The following is a 16845-nucleotide window of genomic DNA, read 5'->3' as shown; positions in this document are numbered from 1 at the left end:
TGTAAGAACCCCACAACAATCAGAAACTCTGAAACTGTTAAACAATAACAAGCAAAATCTGTGCTTTCTGATGTTTTCCATTTCTTTTAGATCCCATCTAACAGGAAAATGAAGTTCCCCGAGGACAGACCACCTCTCAACCCCTATCATGGTGCAGGGCACAAACCTGTGAGGGCTCAGTAAAATACTCCCTAAAGCCACAGTCTTTTTAGAATGTCTCTGAAGCAGCCTTTATTCCAAGTACCTTAATGCAGACAATAAGTTGCAATAAAGCAAATTTAGAAACTAATTTAGGAACAGCAATGACACAAACAAAGGGAAAAAAAAAAATGGTTATCTGCTGTCCAGAGGGTAGCCGCCTGCGCTTCTAAGCAAGTTTTCTCCTGCAACTGAAGGGTCAGGAAGTGTACAACAATCTGGCTCCCCGAGGTCTATTCACAGAGCGGATAAGATAGGATCTGCCCTTCACTGAGGGAACGTAAAAAGTACAAATGCACTGCACTGTCTGTAATCCACTTTCAGCCCAAGTGGTGGACATGACGGCTTGGTGGTTCAGCAGCATTAGACCTGCCTCACCACACAGCCTGCGGTGGCCAGGGCAGGCCGAGGGTGTTCAGCCCGTCAGTGCTGGTCACTACATTCATGTTCTCAAGCCTGCCTGCCTTTCAGAATCGTCCGGGGAAGCTACAATACAGTCACAAACTCAAAGCCAGCAGATCCTGATTTAACAGGGCTAGAAGATGAGGCAGAAGGTGGAGGGAAGAGGGGAATCTCTTTTTTTTAACTGCTTGGACGACTGAGATTCTGAGCCAGTTCTGGGGCCTTTCTAATTCTGCTTTCCAGACGGTGGCAGCACCCAAAGTCAAGCTGCAGCTTGTTCAAGACCCACCCCGCAGGGACTGCCCTGCCGGCCCAGGGCTGCTGCCAGCACGCGGGGCCCGGGCTGAGCCCTGGCGTGGGAACTAGACCCCACCTGCCACAACTAAGAGTTCATCTGCGGCAGCTAACACCTGGTGCAGCCAAAAAAATTAACAAATGAATAAAATATTAAAAAAATAAAACCCCACCACCTGCCTCTCTGACACTCACCCTCCAGAAACAACATCTCTATCGAGTGACGTATAAGCATTAAATGAGACGATGCGGCCATGTGATTAGCACAGCACCCAGCACATAGTAGGTACTTAACCAATGCTCATTCCCTTCCCTCTTTTACTTAAATTAAGGATATACTGGGATATTTTTAAGAATTAATGCAATTAAAATAAATAAAATTCCACCCACAGCTTACGATTCTAGCAGTGCTATTACAAGGTTCAAGAGAGACTGGTTTCTCTTTCACCTTCTTCTCAGGCCTTGGCAGGGAGGCCCTGAATACTGAAGCAGGTACCTACAACGCTTTATTGATTCAGAAATCTAGACAGCAAAGCCAAGTCAGACAAGGCAATCACAGGCACTGCACTATGCCAGAAAGATAATGAAGTGCTCTGGCCTCTGTGACGGTGTGTCCTGAAGAGTCAGGATAGGTACTTTTGAGGCATGCTTCTGAGTGTGTCCCTGGGCTCCTTCATGATTCAACGCTGTGGTTTTATTTTAAGCTCAGGGAACTGTCAGCTTCTGGGTGAAGGTAGCAGACTACAAACTATAAGCAATCATGTGAAGGGTGTGGTGGAAGTAAACCTCAGGACCGGAGTCAGAGGACCTGGGATGATCAGATTCTGTTGCAATCAATGACTCAGGCAAGTCAGGGAGCTTCTCTGGGTCTCAGTTTCCCCAGGTGAAAATGATGGGTCTTGGACTAGATGTTCCTTAAGGATCCTTCTTGGAGAAGGCAATGGCACCCCACTGCAGTACTCTTGCCTGGAAAATCCCATGGACAGAGGAGCCTGGAAGGCTGCAGTCCACGGGGTCGCTGAGGGTCAGACACGACTGAGCGACTTCACTTTCACTTTTCACTTTCATGCATTAGAGAAGGAAATGGCAACCCACTCGTGTTCTTGCCTGGAGAATCCCAGGGATGGGGGAGCCTGGTGGGCTGCCACCTATGGGGTCGCATGGAGTCAGACATGACTGAAGTGACTTAGCAGCAGTAAGGATCCTTCTGGTTCTAAAACTCTGATCTTTAAATGTGAGGAAACTAGTAATCATCTCATCACTAGCAGAATCCTAAATCCTGCTTTTAAATAAAGCATATCTTTTTAATGTTAGATTGTCCAAATAGCTTGAGATTTCTTTAACATTCTATAAAACCAAAAATTACCTTCTAATATTACACTAAATCACTTTTGGTCTGTTCTAAATCCTCCTGAGAAGAAATTTTGCCCTTTGGGGTTGTACAGATTCTATTTCATAAGCAACTAAATGGTGTGCTCTACCTTTGTATTCTCCCAAATTAACTCTTCACTCAAAGGATGATTGCTTTTATGTTCTTCTCATTGGGAGGTGAGGGACCACAGTATTGTTTGGAAAGCGTTTAATAGCTAATAAGTAGCAACATATGTGTGTTTTGTTTGAGTAGATACACTGGATCTAATTCTGAAAGCTGAACTTCGCAAAACAGTAACCTGAGCTGTAATATACCTGCAGTATAGCTGCAGTGATAGTAATTTTCAGTCACCCTCACATGCATCATCTCATTCACCTATCACAACAGTCTACCAGCCGGGAATTACCATTCTCATTTTAGTGATGAGGAAACTGAGGCTACATGAGGCCAGGTTGCAGGGCTGGGACTGAAAACGCAACTGATGAGTCCAAGCCCAGGGTCCTGCCCACCACCCCGCAGCTGCAGTGGAGAACAGGCGTCAGGGTTCCACACTGTCAGTCCTAGGGAAGCAATGTGGGTTGGTTTGGTTGTTGGTTGGTTGGGTTTTATTTTGGCTGAGCAGCAAGGCTTGCAGGATCCCTGACCAGGGACTGAACCCGGGGCTCCAGCAGTGAGGGTACAGAGTCCTAACCAGTGAACTGCCAGGGAATTCCCAGCAATGTGGTTTTGTTTGTTTTCTGAACAAAGACCCGCTTTTTAAAGATACACATGGGGGGTCCTCAAACTCCTTCCAATCCATAGAAAATTTCCTGAGCAATGAATGGGATAGTTGAGTCTACCAGGAAGGGAAATGTCCACTCTTTGCCTCAGCTGCCCAAAGCATGCCAGCAGGAAAGGCCAACCTGAACCAGTGATTCTGTGTGATCTGTTGAAACAGCTGCCATTCACGGTACCTTAAGTGGCTCTTTTTCCATGCTACGATGTGAAATACTGTGGAAACGATGAAGAGGGCACAGAGGCCCATTCCATAAATCCAAGCTGTTATCTTTTCCCAGCAGTCATCAGAGAGCCGGTGAAGGAGGGCACTGCCCACAATGGCCGGAACAATGAGGAACTGAGAGAGAGGGAAATAAAAATAAATATTCAGTAAAACGCTGAATTGAGAGCTATTAAAAATACCCAGGTTTATGAGGGACAACTTTAGGAAGATCACTTTAAAACACACATCTCCTTTCCCGGATAATTAGAACAAGAACCAGATGAAGCTGACATTTTGCTGCGCTGAGAACAGGTGCTGTGTTTAGGGCCCGGAACCTGTGCCGGCCAGTGGGGACATGGTCAGGCAGCAAAATTACTCAACTGTTGCAAAACAGACGTCCTTTATCCTAATTTCGCTACCAAGCACGTACCCAGATTTCCCAGGGATGACTTGATCTTGAGATAGTCTTTCCTGTTTCCCCAAAGTGCTACTGAAAGCCCAAATTTCAGCAAAGGGTAACTAAACGAATTAAATCAGTGCGTATAACGCACATACCACACTCAAATCATTTGTCCCATCATATGTCCTCGTTTCTAGTCGGGATGTCTACATTCCACCAGTTTGGGGGCTACTGTAGAGTGAAAAGGGGTGAAAGGGTCTTTGCATTATCTCATTTTTTGAGATTCATTTACCTATTTGGCTGTGCCAGATCTTGGGTGCAGCATGCGCGATCTAGTTTCCCAACCAGGGGTTGAACCCAGGCACCCTGCACTGGGAGGAGGGAACCTCAGACATGGGCCCACCAGGGAAGTTCCCGGGTTATTTCATTTTTAACAGCACCTTTCAAGTAGACAAAGGTAATCCATTCCTACCGAGTCAAATGATTTTAAGAGACTAGGATCTTAAGAGGGAATTTTGCTTTTACACCGTATTTTACACTACATATGGACACGAAATGCAAAGTCTAGTCATAACAGTATGACTAATAAACATTTTATAACAATAGAAATCAGCAGAAGAAATCAACTACTTTATTAGATACCAGAATAAACATACTTGGCAAAGAATGCAAACTTTAGAAATCTCATCTATTTTTGTCTCCAACACCTATGTTTTCTCTCTTGCAACAGAACATTAACTCTTCCAGATAGGATCAGCACTGAATTTCAATGCTGATTACAATGGCTGAGAACAAAATGTGAAAATTAAGGACAACAAAGTAAATTTTTCATAAAACAAAATTTATTTTGAGATTATGTCCTTTCTATTTTTTTTTTTTATGTTAAAGTATCTTCCTGAGAATTAGATGGAAGCTTTTTGTTTTGTCCTTTTTAGAAATTTTAATGCTCTCTGAAATCCAAAAATCAGGGATACGGTTTAGTAAGTTTAATAAGATGACGTTTTCTGTTCTAAAAAATTAATGTGTATGTTTTGTCAGTTTTCCCTTAACTTTGGTTTATATAAGTGTTCCTGATGACCATCCAGGAGAGATAAACTAAAGGATTATTCAGGTCTATTTCAAGAAAATACTATTCTTAAAGGTGACCTGTGCATCTCAACAACCAAACAATTATATTTAAATGCTCAGCATTATGCTAAATAATAAGCACTTCACTGGTTGCTTTTATAGGTCAGTATTTTGAAAACTATCGGGACACTATTTTTCTACGTTTTATCAGTACTTTGCAGTTGGTAAATGGATACAATGATGGATGTATACTGGAACAATAAGTGAAAGAAAAGGCCATATAAGCTATCATTCAAACTTTATATCCCTTATATCCTAATCCTGACATAGACTTAAATACATACACACACATACACACACACACTTATTTTCTTAAGGGCCTGTGGACAATTATCTTAAGAAATAACTTTAATTTTAGCTCTGTTAAATTCATCAGACATTTAGTTAAGAATAAAAAATGGAAACCCAAATGTCTGTCAAAAGATGAATGGATAAAGAAGGTGGGATATGTATAAACACATACATACATATACACATACACACATGTAATAGAATATTACTCAGTCCTAAAAAAATGAAATATTGCCAATTTGCAGCAATATGGAGGGACCTAGAGATTATCATACCAAGTGAAGTAAGTCAAAGAAATACATGATATCATTTACATGTGAAATACAAAAAATAAAATAAATGAGTGCATACACAAAGCAGAAACGGACTCACAGACATAGAAAATAAACATGGGAACCCAAGGGAAAGGGGAGTGGGGGCAGGAGGGGGACAAATTAGCACCATGGGCTTAACAAATACACACTACTAGACAAAATAGAAAAGCTCAAAGAGTTACTGTGTAGCAGAGGGAACTATATTCAGTGTCTTATAATAACCTATAATGAAAAAGCTGGCTTAAAATTCAACAGTCAAAAAATGAATATCATGGCATCTGGTCCCATCACTTCATGGCAAATAGAAGGAGAAAAAGTAGAAACAGGGACAGATTTTATTTTCTTGGTCTCAAAATCACTGTGGACAGTGACTGAAGTCATGAAATTTTAAGACGCTTGTGCCTTGGAAAGAAAGCTATGACAAACCTAGACAGTGTATTAAAAGGCAGAGACATCACTTTGCCGACAAAGGTCTGGAAAGTCAAGGCTATGGTTTTTCCAGTAGCCATGTATGGATGTGAGAATTGGACCATAAAGAAGGCTGAGCACTGAAAAATAGATGCTTTCAAACTGTGGTGCTGGGTAAGACTCTTGAGAGTCTCTACTGTAAGGAGATCAAACCAGTCAATCCTAAAAGAAATCAATCCTGAATATTCATTGGAAGGACTGATGCTGAAGCTGAAGCTGCAATACCTTGGCTACCTAATGCGAAGAGCCAACTCATTAAAAAAGACCCTGATGTTGGGAAGACTAAAGGGAAAAGAAGAGTGGCAGAGGATGAGATGGCCAGATGGCATCACTGCCTCAACGGACATGAATCTGAGCAAACTCTGGGAGACAGTGAAGGACAGGGAAACCATGGGGTCACAAAGAGTCAGACACGACTTACTGACTGAACAACAGATGAAAAATAATCAGAAAAATGTGTGTGTGTATATATATATATACACAAATAAAACTGTATCACTTTACAGTACCGTTGAAACTGTCATAATATTTTAAATCAACTACACTTCAATTAAAAAAAGAATAAAAGATGGATATCTAGAAAGTACAGCTAATTTAATAATCAAATTAGGGTGTGCATTCTTTAAGTATGGACTCTATAAACATTTTGACCCACTGGGGTTGTGAGGCTCACTTCACAAAATATGTGTCATTAATGCAAAGACAAGGGTCAGCTCAAGTCTAGAGAATTTCACCAAATCCTTCCTGCCCTAAGAATCTAAGCCGCAGGTCCAGGGAGACTGTCCACTAGTGAGGTTACTCCAAATTTCATTACTGAAGAAGCCTTTTAACGCGGCTTCTTCAGGGCAAGCATGTACAAAGTAGGTAGAAACTCTTTTCTAAAGAAAAAATATTCAGCAAGATTCCAGCATTTTACTTATTTAAATAAAAATATTTTGAGCACCTAAAGAAAAAGGACAGTGGTAAAAGAGAATAACATTTCAATACCACAAATAACATTTGAATTCTACTATTATAATACTAGGGCATAGCAACCCATTCCAGTATTCTTGCTTGGATAATTCCACGGACAGAGGAGCCTGGTGGGCTACAGTCCATGGAGACTCAAAGAGTCAGACACAACTGAGTGACTAACACTTTCACTTCACTTCACTATAATACGTAGAACTGATACTTTAGAAAGTTTGGTTTCTGCTAAGTAATGAGCACACAGCATTGTTCTATTAGATTACAAGGGAATCTACCAAAAACTAGTTTATTTCAGGTTTATTTGGCATCATGTTCCTTTATAGAAAACACTGACTATTCTTTGGAGAAGGGGCTTAGAGAAATGAAAAGGCACAACTTGAATTCAAGCAAATTTTATTCCAATAACATTTATATGTAACCTACATATTATACTAACACTGTCTAAAATAACTGAATCAGCCTGTTCTAAACACTCTTCACTAAAGAGATAAATTGATCTCCTCTATCTCTTATCTTCAGACTATATAACAACCACCATTTTCCCCTCAAAAAATTTCACTAGATGCAACTTTCAAAGGGAATAATGAAATCATAGATAAAAGGAAGTTTATAGTGACACAAGAAAATGCCAATAAAATGAAAATACACACATAAACACAAACAATGGGCTTCCCTGGTGGCTCAGATGGTAAAGGGTCTGCCTGCAATGTGGGAGACCTGAGTTCAGTCCCTGGGTCAGAACAATCCCCTGGAGAAGGAAAAGGCAACCCACTCCAGTATTCTTGCCTGGAAAATTCCATGGACGGAGGAGCCTGGCGGGCTACAGTCCATGGGGGTCACAAAAGAGTCGGACATGACTGAGCAACTTCACTTTCTAGGTAGTTTTGCTTTTCTTATGTATTTTTCAGTATTTTCCATTTTTCTTAAAATGAACATGTTTTGCTTTTAGAAGGAAGAAAAAACTGAATTCAGGAGTTAAACTTTTCTTTTACAGTAAGGACTAACATCTGCTCTGAGAAGCAATGACGACCGTGGGGATGGGAAGGATGTGGCTACCTATTTTAGGGGATCACTCGGGGGGAAAAAATCTTTCTCAGCAAATGGGGTGAACACTTCTTGCTAAATGAACACAGCTGACTGTCTTGAAAAGGTAATTCATTTCATTCCAGGGGTGACAGTCTTTATAAACAATTTCCTTTGGTTTTTCTTATAACTAAACACTTAATTTCTTTCAAAGAAGATCTTATCTGAGAAAGCAAATTCAGGATCAACAGAGCTGACTGTAGGTCAGAGCACTCAAAGTATGTGACGGCTGACAGTTTCTGATAACATGACCTAGTACTGATACGAGATCAGGAAAGGTCACAGGGATGAGTGAACCGGATTTACAGGGCTGAGATTAACAGAGATGATCGCCCCTTCTTCCCATCAAAGTGCTTGGGAAGCATGGAAAAGGCAGGAAGCTCGTACTCACTGCGTGTGTGTAACAGTTAGCAGCATGTTCGTAACAAGTTGGCTTGTAGCGGCCATTGGCAGGGGCCCGGTGGTTCATGAACCTGTAGAAACAAAAGACATCCCATAAGAAAAGCTCAGAGTGTGTAAAGAACAATGGGAAAGCTTGTCAGAGTTTGCCTGGTCTTTCTAACTGAAGAGGTGACTGCTGGAAATACCTAGTTACTGGAACAAAACCAAAGCCACAAAGCGTAAACTGAACCAAAGCCTTCGTCTAAAGTGCATGCCCTAGTTAACTGGATTCAGTATTCTTTCAGTTCATTCAAAAAAACCTTCTACCAATGAAAAGCAAACAAAACTCATATCTATCCCCTTCAACTGGTACTCTTCAACTGGGATACTTAAAAAAAACAAAAAATTAAAAATGGCATGACCAAATCTGAAATCGAAAAAAAATCAAGGTCATTTTCCTAAACTTTATAAATACCAGTAACCACGATTTAATGTGAATTCAATGCGTTTGAAAGTTCCTATTTTGTCTCTCAAAATGTATAAAGCTTTATACATATTAGATCTTTAAATGCTCCATCCCATTATTAGCAGGGCTGCCAAACTAGTTTCCCTGTATTGCATTACCTGTTCCGGCCCCAGACAGCTTAAATAAATGATACTTGGCTGCCTCCAGGCCACTGGAAACAAGAGGTTCATTTTCACCTGCATTCTTCCTGAATTAAAAAGAGTTTGCTTCAAAATCTAAATATGTGACTAGTGCCTGACACACTGGCCAGAACATTCACGTGTGCCTGGGCTTAGTTGTGTCTCTTTTGTGACCCCCATGGACTGTAGCCCCTCAGGCTCCTCTGTCCATGGAATTTTCCAGGCAAGAATACTGGGGCAGGTTGCCAGGATCTTCCCAAACCAGGGATTGAACCTGAGTCTCTTGCGTCTCCTGTAGTGGCAGGCAAATTGTTGATCACTGAGCCACCTGGGAAGCCCCAAAGTGCGCCTGTATCTAAATACCAACATGTGGTGTGTATACCTGACCTGCCTCTTGAGAAACCTGTATGCAGGTCAGGAAGCAACAGTTAGAACTGGACATGGAACAACAGACTGGTTCCAAATAGGAAAAGGAGTACCTCAAGGCTGTATATTGTCACCCTGCTTATTTAACTTCTACGCAGAGTACATCATGAGAAACACTGGGCTGCAAGAAGCACAGGTTGGAATCAAGATTGCCGGGAGAATTATCAATAACCTCAGATATGCAGATGACACCACCCTTATGGCAGAAAGTGAAGAGGAACTAAAGAGCCTCTTGATGAAACTCAAAGAGGAGAGTGAAAAAGTTGGCTTAAAGCTCAACATTCAGAAAACTAAGATCATGGCATCTGGTCCCATCACTTCATGGCAAATAGATGCGGAAACAGTGTCAGACTTTATTTTGGGGGGCTCCAAAATCACTGCAGATGGTGATTGCAGCCATGAAATTAAAGACGCTTACTCCTTGGAAGGAAAGTTATGACCAACCTAGACAGCATATTAAAAAGCAGAGAGAGTACTTTGCAAACAAAGGTCTGTCTAGTCAAGGCTATGGTTTTTCCAGTGGTCACGCATGGATGTGAGAGTTGGACTGTGAAGAAAGCTGAGTGCCGAAGAATTGATGCTTCTGAACTGTGGTGTTGAAGAAGACTCTTGAGAATTCCTTGGACTGCAAGGAGATCCACCCAGTTCATCCTAAAGGAGATCAGTCCTGGGTGTTTAATGGAAGGACTGATGCTGAAGCTGAAACTCCAGTACTTTGGCCACCTCATGCGAAGAGCTGACTCATTGGAAAAGACTCTGATGCTGGGAGGGACTGGGGGCAGGAGGAGAAGGGGATGACAGAGGATGAGATGGCTGGATGGCATCACTGACTCAATGGACATGAGTTTGGGTAAACTCTGGGAGTTGGTGATGGACAGGGAGGCCTGGCGTGCTGCAATTCATGGGGTCGCAAAGAGTCAGACACGACTGAGAGACTGACCTGAACTGAACTGATGGGCTTGGGGCCTGCAAGATGTCAACAGGCTTTACACAATAGTGTAGGTTTTTTGCTTGAGTTAGTTTAAGGGGGTGTGGGTAGGAGGAGGAGACTTTGTTACTCATCACAAACAAGTTCTGACTAGTCATGTCTTATCAATTAACACGATGGAAAAACGGTACCAGGCTAAACCAAATGGCACAGACAGGTTGCCAAAAACTGACTAAAAACACGTGGCCAAGCAATTCCAAATAGTGCCCAGTTTATGAACAAAAGACCAGCCAACATTTCTCCCTGAATTAAAGAAGGGCCTGGTAGCCCTGGAGCAAATGAGTAAAGATCAAGTGGCAGTCCCTGCCAAGCTGACATAGAAAGTTCGAGTGGAAGATCCCTTAGGGAACGGAGTTGGCACTGTGAAGACACCTTCCCTGTCTTCACCAAAGGGCAGCTATCTAACTAACATGCAAAAGATACACATACTGAATGGGATTCATCACACGGCTTGGAAACTATTACAGAGAAATGTACAGTTAACAGCTTCAGAATTACTCCAAGATATTCTCACACATAGATAAATAAATCTTTTCTCCCCTGACAATCCTTTAAATAATTTCACTAATTTCCTAAGGGACTAGAGTGTTGCTATACGGCAGTTATTAGTAAAAAGGAAAATAATTACACTCTTGGGAAGGAGGCTTTAAAAGTGTCCCCGGCATTCAAGGGCCTACCAGATTATCAGCCTGAGACATAACGACAGGACTCTAAGTAGCATACCCCATTAGGAATTGTAAAGGGTAAAGAGTAAGGCTCCAGGGTGGCTGAGGGTAGATTAAACTGCAAGCACTCTGTGCAGGGCATGCTCAGGAGGGTTGTCCACCCACCACCAGCCTGCAAGCTAAAATAGCAATTTATATCTCTGGCAGCCCAAACTAAAAATAGTCAGGCTATAACACAGAGACAGGGATAGACTTTAAAAGCAAGGAAGCTGAGTGGCCATGCGTGTAACATGTTTGTGCCCACCTGGAATCACTCAGGTTAAAAATAAACTCAGAAGTTGCAGAGAAAAATATTCCTCCCATGTGACTTAAGGTAGTTTCTCTTTAAGGGCAGGGTCAAGATTCTGGCAATAAGGAAAGGGAACAGCAAGTATGTCAGGCACCGTCTGGGGCCCCATGGGATGGCACATGGTTCTGCCAGGAAATTTACATTTTCCCATTTCTCTCTGATACAATCATGCCTCCCAATGCCTCCTGAAGAAATCATTATGAAGAAATTAGTCACCCAAGACCTACATGAAAAGCAGATGTAAAATGCAAATAAACCCCCCAACACTGAGGCTATTCTCTTCGCCCCAAAAGAATGAGGAAGGTTCTCAAGAGTTATGGGAAACAGCACCCACTTAGGCAAGACACCTCCACTTAAAGCAAAGCCATTCTGATGGTCATCCAATGCTAGAAAACATTCTAACACTGGGTGTGTTGCCCATGCCGCAACAACAGAAGCCCCCCAAACAAGCATCACAACTAGAGAAAGCCCACGCATGCGGGCTAAGTCACTTCAGTTGTCTGGACTCTTTGCGACTCTATAGACCGTAGCCTGCCAGGCTCCTCTGTCCATGGAATTCTCCAGGCAAGAATACTGGACTGGTTGCCATGCCCTCCAGGGCATCTTCCTGACCCAGAGACTGAACCCGTGTCTCTTAGGTTTCCTGCCCTGGTAGGTGAGTTCTTTACCAGGAGCGTCTCATGGGAAGCCTGGAGGAAGCCCCTGTGCCCCAAGAAAGAGCCCACATGCTACAGCAAAGATACAGCACAGCCTTCCCCCCCACCCCCAAATTTTTAGCCCAAAATAGTGCCTTCTGAAGGTAAATCCGCAATGCACCATCAGACCTCAGAGCCTGAGATCAAATCTCAGAAGTTGTCCTTAATTCCTCTGTGTTTCCCCCTACTCCAAATGCAAGCACTGTCTGTGCTATCTTCAAAATACTTTCCAAAACAGTCCCAGTCTCTACAGTTGCAAAGTTACTACCTTAAATCAAGACATCGACTCCTCTGGTCTGTAGACAAAGGCTCTGGTCTCCCTGCCCGCCACACATGGACTCTCTTCTTTACCCAGCAGCCACGAGTCTGTTAACACCAGATCATGTCACATGCTAAGCCCAGCTTAAAACCTATCTGGCTTCCCAAAGTGCTTGGCAACAGGGCCTCCTCTGCAGGCCATGAGCCCTCCCGACTTCTCCAGCCAGGCAGGAGCTCCCTTCCTTTCCTCTCCTCCTCCAGCCAATCACAGCCTTTCTGCTCCTCCAACCAACCAGGTCTGATCTGACTCAGAGCATCTGTGTTTGCCGTTTATGTCTGGCCAAACATTCTCCTCCAGTGTGCCCAGCTCTCCTCTCTCCTGTCAAACTCGGCTCAACCATCCTACCTAAAGTATCAATTCAGCAGAGCCCTTATCACAATTAGTAAGAACTGGACTTTTTGAACTTATTTTTTATTTCATCTTTCCCCACTGTAAAGTGAATTCCATGAAGGTTGCCTTGTCTATTTTTTCATTTCCAGTCCCAAACACAAAGTCCAGCTGATTGTTGGAGCTTAACAAATAAGTGTTGAATGAGAATAAAAAGACAGAGATTTTGCCTGCTGCTGAAGCATTTTATTATCCTAACTGAGAGAGATCCTGTCGGCAGTTAGTTTCACTGGGGATTTCTGTATGCAACAAAAACAGGCAGTCTTAGAGCCAAGAGAATCCTCGATCTTGTGAAAACAAAATGGACAAAGGACAAGAGCATGAACATTTCAAGGGCTCCTTCAACATCATTCGATGGGGCAACAGAACTGATCCCTACATAGAACCCTACTATTAATATTAGCTGTCCTGTATGAATAAGCATGATGTTTAGGAGAAAGTGCCTGCAGTCAGAGGTGGCGACAGTGGTGGCGGACATTTAACTTCATTACTAAATAAGGGAAATGGCACATATAAGGAAACAACTTCAATGTTCTTCAGTGTTCACTGAATCGGTGTATGATTCGATGCTCTGAGAACATGGAACAAAAAGAAAGGCAAAGGCAGCACTGGAACACTTCCTAATGCTTTAGAATAAGATGCCTTACCACATACTCAATTTGAAACTAACCAGTGGTCACGAGGCTGGAGCTAAGGAAAGCAGTAGCCTTTTCCTTGGATTTCTGGTTGCCAGGCTGGAGAAACGAGCACACAGCAACAGGACACTTGAGAAGCTCTGGGTCCTAGGCCTCTGCACTATCACACAGATGTTGCGTGTGGGCGGGGAGACAGAGGTAAATGGCTGCATGGGTGGTGGAAAGGGACATGAACCCTTCTGTCTGCCCCGTTCTGGCTGTGTGATGATGGCAGGCTCTCTTTTATTCTCTAAAGCTCTTCTATTAAATGGGTAGAGAGTTTGCCTTTCAGGGTTACAGTTAGGGATGAGATGAGTTACCTACAAATACCCAGCTACTGCCTGGCACTGATAGGCACTCAATAAATGTTAGCAAGTATTCTAATCAGTCAAAGATGCTGTGAAAGGGAGAGAATGACTCTGTGCGGTGTGGGGGTGGAATCAAGCGCGAAAGGGATGCAGCACAAAAGATAAAAGGTGTCCCAGTGGGATTTTTCACATCCTGAGATTTTTGAGAAGCCATGCCTGCAAAAAGCCCTGCACTTACTACATTGGGTTGTTCCTTACAGCTCTTCTCCACATATGGCAGAGCTCTGGAAGTTGATCCAAAGCCACAGTGACCGCCAAGTTTCCATTATGAACAAACCAGCAGGGTGTTCACGTTTTCTTATAAGTTAGACATAGCCACAAAGGATGGCCTAATGTAATGTTTTTACTGCAGTCAAATGCTCTTCAGTGGAGTCCTGGTGAATCTATCACAAGGAACACATGGGCTTAAAGATAAGTGTGTTCCTCTTTCTAGTTCCTCTGTCATTTACAACCTGTAACTATCCTAAATGCTCACAAGATGGATAACAAACAGCGTTTAAGAGGTGCAGAACAGTACTCTCAATATGTTAATGTATAGACCACAATATATTACTTATTTGCAGACTTTATTTCTAAGTTCAAGTTGATTTATAGAAGTATCTTTCCAAACAAGAAATTATGGGATCATTCATTCTGCAAAGAAAATCAGGGCAGGTCTAGATGTCATCAAGAAAATAACTGTTAAATATCCACTGACATTGTGCCGTTGCTGCGGAAATTACAACGTCTATGCTATACCAAAAGAAAATGCCTGTATTTTTAATTTTTAAATGAATGGAGTAGAGGGCAAAATCACATTACAACTGTGATAATAAGGACAGGATAGATTAGTGTCCAGCAAACAAGAAGAGTTCAATCAGCTGAGATGGTAGGATCTTAAATCAAGATGTGTTTGTTTTTCATTTCTCTTAATACTGCTAATGTTTGTGCAACAAACAATAACACAAGTTCCTTTTTTTCTTTCTTTTTCGAGAGAAGAACTGAAAGGATAGAAAAGAAATAGAACTCTTTAACAAAAACCGCTAAATGCACAGAAGACTGCCACGGTTCCCGGAAAACAGGAAGAGCACAGATGTGCAGAGAAGTAAAACGAAATTAAACAAACTACATACAGGGTTTTGCCCACCATTGCTGAACCTGTGTTACATCCTCCCTTAAAGCCCCTCCAGTCCTCATGGCTGACTTCATGTTCTAAAGCCAGAACATCATGGTTCCCTTTTGCCTTTGGAAGAACTGATATGATGTTCCCATTAGGCGAACATTGCCAGGCATTCAACACACTGAGTGATAAGCAATGTTCAAAAGTTAACCCAAGTCTTCATCCTGATCACTCCAACTCTCCCTGTGCAAATGTCACTCTGGAGAAGAAATGAGACCAGCAGAAGAGGTGAGAGGGTTTCTAGGGATTAAAGCATTGGAAAGAAAAACAAAACCAAAAAAAAGCATACTTCAAAATCCTGTAATAAAAAGCAATGCCTAAAAACGCAACAAAAGCCTTGAGAGATTTCATGCATTTTTTTTTTTTCAAATTCTACTGCACACTAAGCTAGCCTGCTCAGGGTGAAGGCCTGGGAGTGGGGATGCCAGCCTGATTCAGACAAAGGGATGGAGAGTTACCACAAACACACGACACGTAAACTTTCACCCACTTACACGAAGGAGAATTAGGGGGAAAAAAAAAAAAGCGCAGAGCTTCCTCTCGAATTATGGCCAGCCTCCATTCATTGCTAGACGGCAGGGACCTGGAGTCAGGATTAAGGCCAAGGTGTCTCCCCAGGCTGGCGTTCCCATCGGCTCTCCAGCCAAACAGCACCCGGCCATCCTTCCGGGGGGCCTCCTCGGTTCCTCGTTTCCTAACCCAAGGCGCCTCAACTGCAGGTCTTACCGCCCAGAAGCTAATGCCCCGGCGCGGTGACCCAAAATAGCACACGCTGGGGCTTTAAGCCCGAGAACCCCGCAGGCAAGGCTAAACCGGCGGAGCCTGCCTCAGTTTTCCCCACCGCCACGGCAGTTCAAAGACAAGCTCCGGAAACCCCCAGCACCCCTGCGGGGCAACTGGCTCGGGTCCGGGCGCCTCGGGGGCCCCCCAAGCCCAGTTAGGGGTGCAGGCCAAGGCTGGGGTCGGAAGATCCGGGGCCGGTGCCCGCGGCCGGCGTTCAGGTCCCCGGAGCAAGCGAGAGGCTGTCCCTGCAGGGCGAAGCTGGGCGGGCAACCGACCCCCCGGGGAAGGCAACCGGGGTCCGAGGGCTGGGGAATGCAGCCCGCAACGATCAGCGGGGTCCCGGGCCGGCGCGAGACCAGCTCCCGGAGCGGGGGCGCCCGGGGACGGCGGGGCGGGGAGCCCCGGGAGCACGAGAGGAGGACAAGGCGGGGCGCCGGGCCCCACACGGGCGGAGGCGGGTCCGGGACCCGGTGCCGGCGCAGGCGGCGGGCCCGGGGCGCTGCCCTCTCACCGCTGGAATCGACTCTGGAACCGCATCGATGCTCCTGCTCCTCCGCGGGGACCGCGAGCTCCGTCTCGTCAGCGCCGGCGCCCGGGTGCGCGGCCCGCAGGAGCTGGGGCGGCTCCGGGGGCCGCAGCGGGCCCGGCGGACCGCTGGACCGGGCAGGGCAGACGGGGCCGGGCCGGGGGTCGGGACCGGGCCAGAGCCAGACCGGGCGCCTGGGGGCGGGAGGGCGGCCCTTAAACGGCCCGGCCGCCTCCCGCCACCTCCCGCCGCCCGGCCCTGCCACCCCCGGCAGGGAGGCCCCGCTGCCCGCGCCCCGCCCGCCTGTCACCGCGCCCGGGGGCCAATCAGCGCGCGAGCGGAGCCGCGGCCGCGCTGCCATTCATTTCCGCTGGGGCAGGAGAGGGACGGGGCCTCCCGGCCGGGGGCGGGGCTACAGAATGGGCGTGGTCTCCCGGCGGGGCGGGAGTCAGAGGGCGGTTCACGGCTAGAGGGGTGGAGTTGGAGCAAGAAGACAGAAGGGCCGGATGACAGGAAGAAAAATGGTAAAGGAGGATGTGAGGCACGGCTCTTGAAAGCGACTGTGGTGAAAACAGCGACAAA

General features: G+C 44.8%; 1 protein-coding gene across 5 annotated transcripts in view; it reads right to left on the bottom strand.

Moving 5' to 3' along the window:
• MMD (monocyte to macrophage differentiation associated) overlaps positions 1–16533 on the bottom strand; it is a 29335-nt gene extending 12802 nt beyond the window's left edge. For 2 of the 5 annotated variants that reach the window (XM_025281270.2, XR_003108072.2), the window contains exons 1-3: positions 16249–16533; positions 8290–8371; positions 3220–3380 (exon numbers count right to left, since the gene is read on the bottom strand). In XM_025281270.2, coding sequence (XP_025137055.1) covers positions 3220–3380; positions 8290–8371; positions 16249–16274 — 269 coding nt within the window. In that variant the 5' untranslated portion in view covers positions 16275–16533. Of the gene's footprint in view, positions 1–3219; positions 3381–8289; positions 8372–12315; positions 16142–16248 lie in introns of those variants that run through there. The other 3 variants (XM_025281276.2, XM_025281273.2, XM_025281271.2) reach the window with 3 other exon arrangements.
• Between the last annotated feature and the right edge of the window lie 312 nt (positions 16534–16845).

The sequence above is a fragment of the Bubalus bubalis genome, chromosome 3 (genome assembly GCF_019923935.1).
Source record: "Bubalus bubalis isolate 160015118507 breed Murrah chromosome 3, NDDB_SH_1, whole genome shotgun sequence".
Classification (NCBI taxonomy): domain Eukaryota; kingdom Metazoa; phylum Chordata; class Mammalia; order Artiodactyla; family Bovidae; genus Bubalus; species Bubalus bubalis.
Note: the sequence above shows the minus strand (reverse complement) of the source record. Positions and strands in the feature narration are given on the sequence as shown.